At 43.3% G+C, this 16465-nt stretch overlaps 1 protein-coding gene across 7 annotated transcripts in view; it reads left to right on the top strand.

The window, feature by feature from the left end:
* The window catches only part of LOC116664116, a 32354-nt gene that overhangs the window by 10768 nt on the left and 5121 nt on the right, over positions 1-16465 (top strand). For 4 of the 7 annotated variants that reach the window (XM_032481239.1, XM_032481241.1, XM_032481238.1 and 1 more), the window contains one exon: positions 1060-1271. In XM_032481239.1, coding sequence (XP_032337130.1) covers positions 1060-1271 — 212 coding nt within the window. Of the gene's footprint in view, positions 1-1059; positions 1274-16465 lie in introns of all 7 variants that reach the window. The other 3 variants (XR_004320465.1, XR_004320464.1, XR_004320466.1) reach the window with 1 other exon arrangement.

The following is a 16465-nucleotide window of genomic DNA, read 5'->3' as shown; positions in this document are numbered from 1 at the left end:
GGTCAGAAACAAGGCATCTTTTGGGTTGGTGATAGATGACTGGCTGGCCCTGCTCTCTGGTGAATATGCACCATGGATGCCACAGTGAGAATGGTTTAGCAGGGTAACATTTTCTCTCCTGTGATTCAGGCAGCTTTTGTCCTGGGCTATGGACCCCATTCTCAGTGGGAGTGAGCCTAGTCTCTGCTTGTGTGTGAGCCACTCCACAAGAGAATCCAAGCTCAGAGCTCGTCTCATAGGAAAAGATCTCAAACTGAATCCAGAGGAGAAATGCATGAAGAGTAACCTTTTCTGTGTCCAAGGAGCTGGTTCTAGAGTAAGACCGCCTGGATTTGAAACTTGCATCTACCATTTACCAGCTGCATGACTTTTGCCAAATCATGTAACTTCTCTCGGCCTCTCTTTTCTCATCTGGGAAAAGAAGGTTAAAAATAATAGTCCCTATGTGTCATTTTGTAATGTACTTTATTGTCAGATCACCATGCTGTGTACCTGAAACTAATACAATATTGTATGTCAAATATACTTCAACAAAATAGTAGTAATAGTCCCTGTCTCATGGAGTTGTCATGAGGGTTAAATGGGATAATCCATGAAAAGGATTTAGCACATTGCATGGCATTGAGTATGTGATCAACAATGTTAGCCCCTTGTACTAGTCAAGGACATTCTGGTAGCAATGGATCAAAAAAAAAAAACAAAAAAAAAACCAGCCCAAGACTTAAGGCATTTATTGATTCACATAAGACATGGATGTTCTAGGGGCTCAAGCAGTGTCATTAAGACTTAGTCTCCACCTCCCTATCTTGATTCTAATATTGTGGTAACTAGCCTCTCAGATGCCCCCAGTGATCTCTGCCTTCTGGTCATACCCTTGTGTGGTCCCCTCCCACAATGTACCAGAGTTGGTCTGTGTGACCAATAGAATATGGCAGAAGTGATAATATGCTGCTTCCAGGTTTAGCTTATGAAAAACACTGTGGATTCCTTCTTAGTGTCTTTGTCTCTCAGTGTCTCCCTTGCTCTCTCTCTCTCCCTTTCTCTGATAATTCACTGTAGGGGAAGCCAGCTGCCATGTTGTGGACAGCACTGTGGAGAGGCCCACATGGTAGTGAACTGAAGTCTCCTGACAGTAGCTGCGTGAGTGCGCCATTTTGGAAGTGGGTCCTCCAGCCACAGTCAAGCCTTCAGGTGACTGCAGCCCCTGATGACCACTTGGCTGCCAGAGGTACCCAGCTGAGCCACTCCTGGATTCCTGACCCTCAGAAACTGTGTAAGATAATATGTGTTGTGTGAAGTTGCCAAATTTTGACATAATATTTTATGCAGCAATGGACACCTACTGCAACTGGTGTTAGATACCATATACTCTGATACTTTCACCTGTAGGTAGGTCTCTGATGCAGCTTTGGGCAGTCTCAGTCTTACACTATCCTCCCAGCTAGTCATTCTAGCAGAGATCCTCCATTTCCCAAAAAGGACAACAAACTCACTAGGCTACGTCTCGTTGAGTGGACTTGGCTAAGTGTCCTCCTCTTAACTAAAATTTTCCACAAAGTAAAAAAAAAAAAAAAAAAAAGGTGATACTACCAGAATAAGGAGGATATGGGGGGACAGCAAAAACAATAGATGTATGCTTTTGTTATTATCAATTTCAATACAATTATTTATCTTGTGTCAGCAAATATGTTTGATAGTAATAATACTGGCTAAACTTTAGTGAGTGTTTGTTGTGCCAGGCACTGTTCAAGAATTTTATATGTTTCACTCATTTAATCCTCGCTGTAAGCCTATGAAATGGGCACTATTATTATCTCTATTTTATGAGTAGGAGAGGCACAGAAAGTTCAAGTAACTATCCCAAAGTCACACAGCTAGTAAGTGGTCAAGCTGGGATTTGAACCAGGACAGTTTAGTTTTTGGGTTTATGCTCATAAACCACCCTGCTGAAACAACAGTACCCCGAAGTATTAAGTTTTGATTTTGCGTATTTGTCCTCTCAGGTCTCAGTTTTTCATTTATAGAATGTATCTTCACTAAAATAGAAATGGAAATAACTCAGCCTTAACCTTGAAGTGATAGACACAGTTAAATTGTGGTGATGGAGGGCGATGTATAAACAGTTTCTAGTAATGTGCATTCAGTTTCTGCTGCAAGTACCTCCTTACTGATAAACCAGCCGTACAAAGGCACGCTCTATTTTCCAATTCTTATACCATTGAGAGAGAGTGAATATTTTAAAAAGGATCGTTTGAATGAACATTTGGATATAGAGGTGAGTGTGGGAATTGTCACTAGTTAGGACCCTTTTGATGGATTTAGGTGCTTATCTGGCCCCTAATTGGAACATTTTTGTTTCAATTAATTGTTGGACAATCTTCTCCACCTGCCCATATCAGCAGGAAATTTGGTGTCTCCTCGTGAAGCCTTTGCCCACAGCTTGAATTGTATAAAAACCTGAGTCTTGTTCAGGCTAAATGGGTTGGTCCAGCTTTTAAGCTCCAGGAAGTCTGTATTACTGATACCCTGGTGTGGATGGCAGAATCCACTGCCTCTTGTGCACTGTGGCAGTGGGGCCCTCGTGAGCCCTGCACATCTCACCCTTGGGCTCTGAGGTTTAGGCTGTCTTCAGTTACATGCCGAGGATCAGCTCCTGCTTCCCAAACACACCAACCTCACCAGAGTGGCTGGTCTGAGATGAACAAGGAAGGTTGTAACATCAGTTGTGCCTCTGGATCCAGCTCTTCCCTCACAACAGCAGCCCCGCCCACTGATCCAGACTCCTCCTTCTTGCACAGAGAGGTCCTCTTTGGGGCTCTTCATGTCCCAGTGAACTTCTGTCAGGACCATCTCGATCCATCGGAGGGGCTTTAATCTTACTGAACTCCACAAGCATCCCAGTGGTTCTGACACTGAAATGTGTAACACACCCTTCTCCCTGGAGAGTGGTTGAGTTTGCTGAATTGAAACCAATCAAGCGTTACAGGGAAACACCGAGGACGATCTGTCCCGGGGTGATTTTCTGCATCTACCTCGGCACAAGAACTATACAAGTAAACACATAAAAATGTATTCAACTTACATTAGATTTTAAATATGTAAAAATGTTTTCAAGTTATGCTTCACTGGACATCCTGCTAGAGAAATAAGACAACTTCTCAGGGTTGATACCTTGGGCTTCTCTGGGTTGATAGCCCTGATGAACCTTGGGCAGACTCAAGTGGAGTCGGCCTTTCTGCCCCAACAAGATCGACTTGGTTAGAGAAGTGGAGAGGCAGTTTCCCAAAGAGAAGGCGTTGCTATTAACAAAAATAGAGAGCTCCTGCGCAGACAGATGAAATGTGATCAAAACACTTAAAAGTGGGCCTGTGGCTGGTTAACCCTGGGCTTGCCAGAGGGGAAAACAATCATCTTCTCAACTCCAGCTGGTCCTGTTCTCACCGTAGAAAACTAGGTATTGGCCACCATCGATGCCATTTTTATAGGGAAAATTAATTTTAAGCTGAATGAAATTTGAAAGAAATACATGGATTCAGAGTTAGGAGGAAGATAGGGAGCTACTAAACAGATTGGTGTCATTGTGTCCGGACCTAGAAACTCCCTAGTACTCAGGCTTTTAGGCCAATTCCGTTGGGACTAGAGGGCATCAGTTCCAACAGTTAAGACGAGGAAGGTGATTAACTTAGTGGGCGGTGACATCTCAGAAATCAGGGCACCAAACAGAGCACGAGGAGAGGCCAAAATTATTTCCTGGATGAACAGAGCTGAGAGGCAAGAACTCACCATCCCTTCTCTCCTCTTTGCCTTCCCCACCTCTCTCTGAGTGAACGTGTCACTAAGGATTAATTTTGTTTGGGAAAAGCATTTCCCTTTAAAGCAAGGGGGAAATTAATATTTTTTTCTGGGGGGAGTTTTGGGGGAGGTGTAAGCATGAAGCCAGGTGTTGATGACTTCTCCTCAAATATGAAAATTTCTAATTAAAAGCTGGCAGCCACACCAAGCAGCTTGCACCCTGTGGGAAAGCAAGGGCTGAAAGATTGGGTGGGATGAAGGGGCCTGATGTAATCACATTCCACTGAATGCAAATCCTTTCCTGTGGGTAAATATTGTCCTGGGAATATCATGCTCTGTTCCTAATAATTTTCAGCAGGCCGAGACACAGACATATCACCTAAAATGTTCTTCAAGTGACCATAGTTCCTGCAAGCCAGGAAATAGAGCTGATTTCCCACTAAAGTAGGTATGTCTGTTCAGCAGGGTTCCCAGGTTGCCGTCATGGAGAAGTTATTTGCTGACTCATCTTGATATTGGAGAATTTTCAATTTTCCATTGTACACAGTTCTGTCTCTTTCCAGAGGAGTCTCTTTGCAAAAAATAATTTTATGTAACATATGTGAACTACGTTACAATGTTTTATATTCTAACAAGAAATGTCAGTTGTCCCTAAGTCCAATAAAAGGGGAGAAAACTCAATTTTTTGACCCCTTCTCAATTCAGACTGTAAAAGACATGAACTATGGACAGTGGCCTAGTTTTTTGAGATAATTTAAAAATTCATCTTTTAAGTGTTTTCAAATGTTAGTAATACTTTTATTTGCACTTAAGATGTTTAGATTCTTTTTCATTCCCTTGAAGCTCATTTATTTGTGCAACCAAAGAAATTAGTTTTAAAAATTACTTTTTTTTTCAGTAAGCAAATGGCTTCCAATAACTCATCGGTTACTTTGAAACAAATTCTTTCTGTTTAAGTAGGAAATTCCACTCTTTCTGTCTTGAGTCCTGGCTCTGACTCAGTGACCGAACCCCAAGATTTGGGAGGTGTGAGAACCTTAGAGACCTCTATTCCAAATCACAACCAGTGAAGGGATTCTGTCCACCCCCTCGTCCTTCCCAGCTGGTCATGTGTTCTCTACCCAGTAGTGTCTATTTTGTGAGGCTATTATCTGGAGGAAATGGACTCATTTTCAAAGGTGGACAGGACAGATAGACTGGATACAAAGTCATTTGTTCATTCATACATTCACTCATTCTTTTGACAAATATTTATTGAGCATCTTCTTTGTGTCAGGCGGGTTTTCTGTTGGCTCTGAGGACAGAGGTCAAGAGAGTAAATGTGGTCTGGGCCCTCATGGAGTTCCCAGGAGAGGAGATAGACATCAAACAACTAAGTGCACAGATATCTAATTACACTGTTAACAATGATGCCAAAGGCATGAAGGACAAGTAGGAAGGGTGACAAGGGCTAATCATAGGGAGACACACCCTAGCCTGGGGGTCAGCTGGAGCTTTAACTAAAGACTCTTTTCATTTTCTTCCCATTGCATAAATGAAGCCTTGGTGTGAAAGTGTGGGTTAGAATTTCTCAAAATAACTATTCATTAAAAGAGACAAGAAGCGTCATAAATGAGAGAGTACTGATGTAACCTAGATGTTCCCAATGAGGAATAGTTAGGTATTTACAATATATACTATTTGGCAAAATCATATAGCCTTAAAATTAACTTGGAAAAGTGTTTTTATGGATTTCAGAAAGTCTTTATGCTCTATTGTTATTAAATGAGAGAAGTTGCAAATGCAGAAATGTTGAATATTATTTAAATGTGTATATGCCCAGAAAATATGTAAAAACTGAGAATGTTTTCATTTTCATTTTTATTATTAACTATATCATAAATATGCAGATAAAATATATTTTTAGTGAACATGTATGCAGGAAACATCTGTGCAACCACAGCCAGATCAAGGACTAGAGCATTGACAGCACCCAAAGGGCCACCCTCCCCTACCTCTTCCCCTCATACAGCATTGATCATAGTCCTCTCTCTTTCTTCCCTAAAAATGAACACTATCCTGGCTTTTATGATAATCACTATATATATATATATATATCTATATATATATCTATCTTTCTATCTCCTGTTTGTATTCCTAAGCAATATAGATTAGTTTTGTCCAATTTTGAACTTTATATACATGAAAACATACTTTTCTTGCTTCTTTTGCTTCACATTATGTTTGTGGAGTTCATCCTTGCCATTTTACAGTTAGTTCACTTTTTTTCTTCAGTGTCCCTTTGTGTGAATGAGCATAGCACAGTCCACTTGTCCGCTGTAGCATGGATGAGCATTTGAGTCGTCTCCAGTCTGGGTCTACTACACACAGCAGTGCTACCACCATTCTTGTCCACGCACATTGTGCACGATGCACTGAGCTTCTTTACTGTTTAAAACCTCTGAGTGCACTTGCTGGTCATGGGAGGTGCCAGTTATTTTGTTTGTAGCCTTGCATCCTTGATCCATTCTTCATTTTTCTCTGTCTTGCTCTGTGCCTCTTTATGAACCAAATCACCAGACCGCCGTGCCTCCAGCTCTTGGTCAGGTTTGGCCACTGGGAGGCAACAGCATGAGCTTAGGGGGTGGGTAGGAGACCGCGTAGGGTATGAATTCCCCTGACTTCCTCTCTGCCTCCCCACAGTTCTGGAAGCGGCTGCCCTGCATTTCTTCTGCTCTAACTCGTCTAAGGCTCTCGGGGACTCTTTCCTCCTCTTGCCACTTGCGGCCTAGCAGTGGTGAGGGCCTCCCATTGTTAGTCCCCAGTGGTTTGCCATCCTTTTTGTTCCTTTAACCCTGCTCACACTTAGTAAACAGCCCTTTGTTAAACTCTCTTCACTCGGACCTTTCTGAGCATGCCATGTCTTTCCTCCTATGAAATTCAGTGGCTTTTAATATAGTCATATAATTGTGCATCCATTACCATAATCAATTTTAGAATATTTTCATTACCCTAAAAAGAAACCCTGTGCACTTAGCTGTCACTCCCAGTTCCTCCACACTCCCCCAGCCCAAGTCAACTACTAATCTACTTTCTGACTCTATAGATTTTCCTATTCTGGGTATTTCATATAAATTTCTTACGTATATATAAATTTCTTACACATATATAAGTTTCTTATAATATATTTCATATATGAATGTATACATATATACTCTCCTTTCTATAAGTTATATAGCTTAGATTTTAGATTTAGATCTTTGGGCCACCCAGAAATCTTTTAAAGATGGGGATGATGATGAAAGATAGAGATCTTCCCAAAGAAAGACTCAATTTCTCTTGCCAAATGGACATCCAATTATCACATCATCATTTATTGAAAAATATACTTTTCCCTGTTGGCCTACAGTGCAACGTTTATTATGAGATTAATTCCCATAGAGATGAGTCTCAGAGAGATTACCTTTTTTTTTCTTTATACTTGTCTGCATTTTTCAGATTTTCCACACAGAGGATATGTCATTTATACAATTGGGGGAAAAAATAGTTTCTAGAGGATAAAGTAAAAATTTTTTTCATTAAAAAAGAAATTAGAAGTTAAAGATCAATAGCAAAGGACGCTTAGATATCTTCAGACTCCAGAGGAAGACTTCTCTTTGGCTGCTTTTCCTACTCATGTGCCAGTACTCTCATTATCAGTGGCAAATGGCCAAGAACCTTCCTGAGTCTGCAGCGTGGAACAGAGACAGCCTCCTACACAGCCCTGCAAGAAACCTGGGTCCCCAGCTTGGTTCTCTTATCCTGTTCTCCAGGTTCAAGCTGAGGTTACCTTCCCTGTCCACCAGAGCTTTTCTTTTCTGAGCTTTGCTCTGATCCGGGTCCAGAGTCCATGACACCAGGAGAAAATCAGCCTCTTCGTGACATAGATCATTCTCTCTCAGTACCCAGATTCTACTGACCTTTTAATAATCTATCGGCATCTCTCATCTCCCTCCCCTCTTCCTCCAGCTTCTGCTTCTCGCACCGATAGTCCAGGCACTCCTGTTCTCTGTCTAGTGATGTTTGAGCTCCTGAGAGGGAATCTAGTCGGGCAGTAGTAGTAAATGAAGGTCTGGAGTCAGGCTACCTGCGCTTAAATCCCAGTCCTGCTATTTATGAGCTGTGGACCCTTGGAGAAGTTACTTTACCACTAAATCTCTTAATAGAGAGTTTCCTAGTCTGTAAAATGATGATCGTTGTTAGGATAAAATGAATTATTCTGTATAAATTTCTTATAGTGCTTGGCACATGGCACATAGTACATCCTCAATAAATATGAGCTATATTCATGGTTATTATCTGATGCGTATATGAAAAAAACCCATTCACCCACTGTCATGAAAGAGATATCATATTTTGGTATAGGTAGTAACACGGTATTCACTCCTTGAAAAAGTCTGTAGCAAGCAGTTATAATAAGAATAAAACATGGTCATCTATAATAATTGCTTCACATCATCATGGTGACTCCTCTCCTCCGTTTCCCCTCAAGCCAAAATCCTTTAAAGTCTCCTTCGGAAGTGGGGAAGAGGGCAGAGCTGTGCAGAAATTGGAGGGAGGTCATTGTGTTTGACATCTGGGTCAGTAAGGTGCACAATGACACAACATTCTGGAAAGTAGAAGCTTAAGTGGCAGAGAGGTCCTCAGGAATTCACAGAAATCTGAGGGAGAGTGATGAATTTCCACAATCTGGTGAGGGTGGGGATAGGATTCTAGCCTCTTGCACCCAGATCTAAGGGGCAGAAACACCCCATCTGAGTTACTCAAGAGGTAGAGCTGAGAATGCACTGCTGACGCCACCCCCCCTACCCCGCACCCCCAGTTTTTGGCTGCCGAAGAAGGTGCCGGTGAACCTTCAGTTCCTCTCCGCCCGGCTGTGCTCTTTCTTGGCAACATTCCTTATGGATAGGCCATATGGGCAGCTTTGGATCCTGTATTTGCTTTGGCTTCGCGGTTCGCCACTTGTTTCCTGTTAACATTCCTCCACCCTCACCCTAGAATATGGGTCTCTCTCTCAGAGCCACCTGCTTCTCTTCTCTGCTCCCGTAGCCTTGCGCTCTGATTTCTCCATCAGCTACTTGGCTCTTGTCTGGGACTCAAACTTAACTTCTGTTCAAATATTTTCCATCTGAACCTCTTGTTTGGAGCAGATTGTTTTTCACTGTCGTGGGCCTTTACTGGGATGGAAGAGGGTGATCAGGGTGATGCCTGAAAAGTCAAGTTTATATATCCAAATGTCTTTAAGTGAGACCAAATAAAGCCCTTCTTCCCATGGGTTTCTGTCCAAAAAGCCTCAGGCTCAGTGCAGAGGCAATTATGGCCAAGGAGGCCAGTGCTGAGTCTGAGGCAAAAACCAGCCTAGGAATGGACTGAGGCTCGTAGCTGGCACTCATGTCTTTAGAGTCTCTCACATTTACCCTCCCAGGTCTTCTCAACCTAGGTCGTTGGCCTAACACAAGTGCCAGGCCAAGCCATAGTCCGGTGCCCACTTGTGTGCTAAACTGCCACACCCCCACGTGGCCTGACGTGTCCCAGCTACTCACAAACCACTCGAGTGTCCATCTCCTCCAGCGGAGTTCAGATAAGGGCTTTCAGCTTGGCTACCTCCACCTGATTCCCCCATCGTCCCCAGAGGAACACATTTACTTACTTAAGGAGCCTCTCCTCTCTCTTTTTTAAAATTAAAGTATAGTCAGTTACAATGTGTCAATTTCTGGTGTACAGCACAGTGTCTCAGTCATGCATATATACACATATATTTGTTTTCATATTCTTTTTCATTAGAGGTTATTACAAGATATAGAACATAGTTCCCTGTGCTATACAGAATAAACTTGTTTTTATCTATTCTTATATATAGTGGTTAACCTTTGCAAATCTCAGACTCCCAAATTTATCCCTTCCCAGCACCTTTCTCCAGTAACCATAAGATTGTTTACTATGGCTGCAAGTCTGTTTCTGTTTTGTGGATGAGTTCATTAATGTCCTCTTTTTTCTTTTTCTTTTTCTTTTTTTTAGATTCCACTTATGAGTGATATTATATGGTATTTTTCTTTCTCTTTCTGGCTTACTTCAGTTAGAATGACAATCTCCAGGTCCATCCATGTTGCTGCAAATGGCATGATTTTATTCTTTTTATGGCTGAGTAGTATTCCATTGTATAAATATACCACAACTTCTTGATGCAATCATCTGTTGATGGACATTTAGGTTGCTTTCATGTCTTGGCTGTTGTAAATAGTGCTGCTATGAGCATAGGGGTGCATGTATCTTTTTGAATTAGAGTTCCCTCCAGATATATACCCAGGAGTAGGATTGCTGGATCATATGGTAAGTCTGTTTTTAGTGTTTTGAGGAACTGCCGTACTGTTTTCCATAATGGCTGCACCAAACTACATTCCCACCAGCAGTGTAGGAGGGTTTTCTTCACGTCTTCTCCAGCATGTACTGTTTGTGGACTTTTTAATGATGGTCATTCTGATTGGTGTGAGGTGATGCTTCATTGTTGTTTTGATTTGCATTTCTCTGATAATTAGTGATATTGAGCAGTTTTTCATGTGCCTATTGGCCATTTGTACATCTTCATTGGAGAATTGCTTATTTAGTTCTTCTGTCCATTTTTGGATTGGGTTGTTTGTTTTTGTGTTATTAAATTGTATGAGCTGTTTTTATATTCTGGAAATTAAGCCTTTGTCAGCCTCACCTTTTGCAAGTATTTTCTCCCATTCTGTAGATTGTCATTTTGTTATGCTTATGGTTTCCTTTGCTGTGCAAAGCTTATAAGTTTAATTAGGTCCCATTTGTTTATTTTCTAATTTCTATAGCCTGGGTAGACTGCCTAGGAGAAAATTGCTAAGATTTATGTCAGAGAATGTTTTGCCTATGTTTTCTTCTAAGATGTTTATAGTGTCTTGTCTTATATTTAAGTCTTTAAGCCATTTTGAGTGTATTTTTGTGTATGCTGTGAGGGAGTGTTCTAACGTCATTGTTTTACATGCCTCTGTCCAGTTTTCCCAACATCACTTGCTGAAGAGACTGTCTTTACTCCCTCGTATATTCTTACCTCCTTTGTGAAAGATTAATTGACCAAAAGTTTGTGGGTTTATTTCTGGGCTCTCTATTCTGTTCCATTGATCCATATGTCTGTTTTTGTGCCAATACCAACCCCCGCCCCAAGCTGTTTTGATTACTGTAGCTCTGTAGTATTGTCTGAAGTCTGGGAGGGCATTCCTCCAGCTTCATTCTTTTCCTTCATATTGCTTTGGCAATTCTGGGTCTCTTGTGATTCCATATAAATTTTAGGATTATTTATTCTAGTTCTGTGAAAAATGTCCTGGATAATTTGATAGGGATCACATTAAATCTGTAGATTGCCTTGGGTAGTATAAGGAACCTCTTCTCTTGATTTTGACTTGGATGGATGTCCTAACCAAGAACACATTAGCGAGACGGAGCTGTGCTGTGCTGTGAATCAGGCGTGAGTTTAAATCCCAGTGGTACCATCTATAAGTTGTGTGGCCTTGAACAAATCCCATCATATCACTCTACCTGTTTCCTTATTTGTGAAATGGAGCTAATAATGCAAAGGGGTGTGAGAATCTAAAAAGATAACCCACAAATAGTAAGGTGGGTGATTCCCTGAAAAACAAGCTAGTCCTACTAAGATAGGAAATAGGGTTGATGTCACATATGGAGAGGTGGTCCCTTCTTCAATATTTCAGGGGTAAGGTCCATAGCTTAATAGAAAGTATGACGGGTGACTGAGTTGGGAGAAGTATCTGTGTGTGAACTCAGAAAGCTATGTATAAAAATCAGAGCTGTGCCCTGGCACTTGTGTTTGATGTCTAAGGGTTCCTGAGTTGAGGTGACATGGACATAGGACAGTGGAGCACAGCAGGTGCATGATCGAACATCCACAGTGCTTTTGGACTTGTTCCCATTACTGGAAATGCCTGTTTAAAGGGATCTGGCCCCTGGCATGAGCAGAGGCTACCTGAGATGCCAGGTTGTTGATTTCTTTGAGGGGATTTTGTACAGTCTCAACAGTGACTGCTAGCAGTGGCAAACACAGCCCAAAAGAATGAGGTTCCTTGGCAGATTAGGCAAGATTTGGGTTTAATGCCTTAAGGCAATACTAATCTGGACTGACCCTTTGGACAGAAGAAGTCTTCCAGGGGCCTTGGCTCTCTTGCATAGATGTAACATGGATGCAGAGGCATTTCATGTTCGTGTTTGAGAGAATGTGACCTCATTTCATGTCCCAAGCTGGCAAACCAGTCACATTTGTAAAGTGGTTAGCATGCTGCCTGGCCCACTTTAAGGACACCATAAATGATGCTCATTATTATTAAACACACATGCCTCGGCGGCCAGAGGGCAGGGCAGTGCTCCTTGGCAGCCGGAGCTCCCTAAGGGGAGGGCGGCGGCGCAGGAGCTGGGAGAAAAGAGTGGAGTCGATTAGCGGCTGACACATACCCAGTCACTCCAAGGGATCTCCCGTCCCAGCACAGAAGTCCGACCCAACTTGCTTGACCTCCAGAGGCTCCGTGGTTCCAGCCAGAGATCTGAGCCGAGACACCCTTCCTCTTAGCTGGCTGTGGTTGGGAGACAGGGGGTGGACCACAGCTTGCCCGGACTGGAGGGCCTTGAGCACTAGCTCATCTCCCCCAGCACTCTCTGGGGGCTGAAAGGCTGTGAGAAAGGAAGGAGAGAGGGTGTGGGGCACCTTGCGTTGTCAGGAAGGCCTCCCCTCCCTTGGAACATGCAGCAGCCAGATCATGGGCTCATCGGGTTGTTTATCATCCTCAGTCTCGGAGAGAACATGCCCACATGACAGCACTTTGCAAGTTGGGAAGTGCGTTCCAAGTGTGTAAGACCTCAGCCTGGGATGCAGCTGTGGGAACTTTTCAAACCTTGGAGCACAGGATCCTGTGTCAGTTCTCTCAGAAGGGGAGTGACATCATTGAAGTCACATTGGGGTGGAGGTACCACTTTAGCCACTGCAGTCTGCAAGCCTTGGGACCTGTAGCCTTGCCGGGACCCCTTCTGTAACGTCTAAAGAAACCAGAAGAATGCAGAGTGACTTGAACTGGGCCATGCCAGGTGTCGAGTCTCACAGAACCTGAGAGCTGGGAGCACAGAGGGTGGGCTCGGAGAAGGGAGACGGGGGAACAGGTGGATGAGGGAAGTCACCCGGGGCAGCCTTCAGGAAGTTCCTGTATCATTTCCTTTCATAGACGGACCCAGCTGAAGCACAGACAGGCTCACCTGCTGACTCAGATCCACCAAGAACCCTACCACCTCCTCTTGCTACACTAGGTCGCCTACTTCCTTTTGTGCTGGTGGCCTTTCATAGGCTTAAAACAGTTTTACTCCCTAAATACAATTTTTTTCCAGCCACCAAAGCAGGACCACCTTCCGCAATCACTAATTTCACATACACGCGATGAGCGGTTGTTTTCATCTCTCCCATTTCCCCACGGGGTCCTGCCTTCCACAGCCACCAAGGCATCCACCACCTTAAGCTGTCTCTCATCCCGGAAACTTAGGACCCCAGCCACATTGGCTTCACCTTTCTTTTCTCTTTATACAAGATCTTTTACTTTTAGTCTTCCATAACCTCTTCCATAATCCAGTCTCCCCAGTGTTCTTGTATAGGGGACCAGGTAAAGGTGAAAAAAACAGAGACAAGGAGAGAAGTGATTCTCCCTAGGTCACTCAACAGAACAGCAGAGCGAGGGAAATGGCCTCACACCTCACAGGTGCTCTTGGATCCATTCCCTTCCTGCCACTCCCCAAACCATCACCTTGCAAAGGCCTCCTGCCTGGACTCCCGTAGGATTTCATTCTTTCAACAAACGATCGAGACAGAAGCCCTTGCCTTCATGCCTAAGGTGCCCAATGAGATAGGTGGGCATCGTTAGCCAAGTGGTTGCAGATGAGCAGTGAAAAAAGGGGACCAGAGGCTTCCTGATTTGTTCCACCACCTCTGCCTTCCCGCTTTGCAGACAGTCCTGTGCACTCCTGCTAGATTAACATTCCTAATATCCCCAAAGCAACCCAGTGTATTCCAAATTACTCTAGACAAGCATTCTAGCCCCTCTGTGCTCACAGCCTCATGGCCCTGCTTCCCTTACACACTGTCCCTGCCAGCTGGCACTGCTGCCCGCTCCGTCCTTGCCCAGTGCAGCGCCCTTACGCAGGATATTCTGTCCATGCGGAAGTCCAGCTGGGCTGCCACATCTCCAAGAAGCTTTCACCAACACCTCTGATGGCGGTGACCTTTCACCACCTTTACTACATACTCCCTTACTCGTTTTCAGGACTTCTTTTGTGGAAAAGATGTATGTTACCAGATTTCAGGAATTTACAACTTCTTTTAGGTAATGACAAGGCCCATAGTGGAAGATCAAAATGGAAGACCTTTCATTATCCACCTCTTGGCACACTTTTTGAAAGCCTTTTTCCACGAAACATTCATAATTCATCTTTTCTGAACCATTGCCAGGTGCTGGGTGCTGAATAGCAAAATATAGCATGTAAAACATGGTGCCTGGCTTCTGCGAGTTTACATTTTGAGAAGTCCCTGGGAGGGCTACAGTCTGCATCAGCTGAAAAGCGCTTACTAAGCCCTGTTTTCCCCAAAGAGCTGCCATCCCCTGGGAGCTTAGCCTGTGATTACATATCCCTGCATGTGATACACCTCATAAATATATCTCATAACATGACTGTGAGCATCATTATCTTCCCTACCTTGCATGTTCACTCTGGTTCTTCTCAGCCAGAAATGTCTTCCTCATCCCCACTTGTCAGCACCCTACTCAGGTTCCCTTCTTTCAGATTCAACTCTGTGATCTCCCACTCCTTTGAACTCCTTTCAGGAACTTGTAATTTAGCACCACATAATTTAGCTCTTCCTCATATGGCTCAGCAGTGTGTCGTTTGGTGGCTTTGGAGTTTGCAGCAGGGAGAGCTAGCTGACCGCCAGAGAAATTTGCTCCCCTTCCATTAGGTCAAGCTGTTTCTGGGACACACCTACCCAGGCACTCCGTTTCCCAACCCTTTTGCATCTTACGGGAGCTATGAAACCAAGTATGGTTAATGAAATAAAAGTGATTTATTTTGGTTTGGGGCGGGGGTTATTACAATACGTCATGTCCATCATTGCTCGCTCTTCCTCTTTGTTGACAATTTGGGTACCAGAGGTTGGAAATAGCAGGGCTTCAGGATGGATGGGCTTGGAGTCCTGAGTCACTACTTGGAGAAAACCTTCCAGGAAAGCTCAGCCAACCAGGAACATCTTCAGGCTTTGGGCAAGAAATAAACTTTTATTAGGTTAAACCGCTGAGATTTTCGCTAATCAAAACACACAAAAAGTGTGCCAAGAGGTGCCTAGAAACATCTAGGGCTGAAGCCTACCTCTGCTGCTTGGTAGCTGTGTGATGCTGGGAAGATTACTTACTCTTCCTGGGCCTTAGATTCTCCATTGATAAGGGGGGAGCAATAGCACCAGACTGTGCAGGACGGTTGTGAGGCATAAATATTTCTGAAATACTTGGGACATTGTAGGAACCAAACATTTTCTGTAAGTTTGTGTTTATGTGTGTGCACATGCTCCCATGCAGTGGCTTCATGTATGTTAATCTTGCCCCTAGATCGTAAACCCCCTGAGCAGTGGTTCAGTGACGTAGACCCCTTCTGTGCTTGCCATAAAGCCTAGCACAGTGCAAAGTCCATAGAAGGTCTCAGTAAATATTTACTCAGAGGCAAAGACCATCCTGGTTTAAAACACAGGCAAAGCTGTCTTCCTGGGCTACCTCTCTGATGATCTCCCCCCAGGCCACCCACCACCCACCCCATCACACAGCTCCCTTTATTCTCTTCCATCTATGACCCTCTCCCACCAGTCCCATTCCCTTGGCTTCCCACCAACCCACAACCTTTAAAGTACGTTTTTGTATAAACCTTTTCTCAGTATGTGAGTAAATGGGTGTATCTGCTTGGATAAAGTATTTTTGTGGTTTGTGACCAGTGCAGCAGGAGCCAGACTGGGAAGGGAGGGGCCGATTATTGAGCTCTTTGGAAATAGATAGCGAGGAAACCACGCTGGAGGTGACCTTGTTCCATATTTTTATAAATGAGCTGTAGACATGAGTTTTATGATGAAATCTCTAAGTTGGAAGATGTTGCTAAACACTTCTGCCCAGGATAAAATATCGAGTTAATGAAGATCAGCCGTCTCATCAGATTGGTATGTTGAGACCTTGGGAATTGTGTCAATGTGTTTTTAAAAGGAGGACACATATTTAAAGGATAAGAGCAATGAAGAAATGATAGATTATCCGCAATCATTTTAAGCCAACACAGTTTAGCTTATCTTAAAAAAAAATCAAACTCTGTCCCCCACTACTGAAGAGGCAGCTGGAACTTCTTTTAAGTCTCACGATGTTTGACATGGTTTTTACATGTGAATGTATTTTCTAACCTCTTCTGACAAAAGCTGTATAGGAAAATGCGAGTAACACCAGACTATTCTGATAATAGTAGTTAGAGAATAAGATAGAGAATAAATGCCCAACCGGTGGGAAGGAAACTTTTTTCATGAGGCCCCATTGAAGAAATTTTTTTTTTTTTTAATGTTTGGACTCCATTTAAA

Source organism: Camelus ferus, chromosome 6, assembly GCF_009834535.1.
Source record: "Camelus ferus isolate YT-003-E chromosome 6, BCGSAC_Cfer_1.0, whole genome shotgun sequence".
NCBI lineage: Eukaryota > Metazoa > Chordata > Mammalia > Artiodactyla > Camelidae > Camelus > Camelus ferus.
This window is presented reverse-complemented; position numbering and strand designations above follow the sequence as displayed.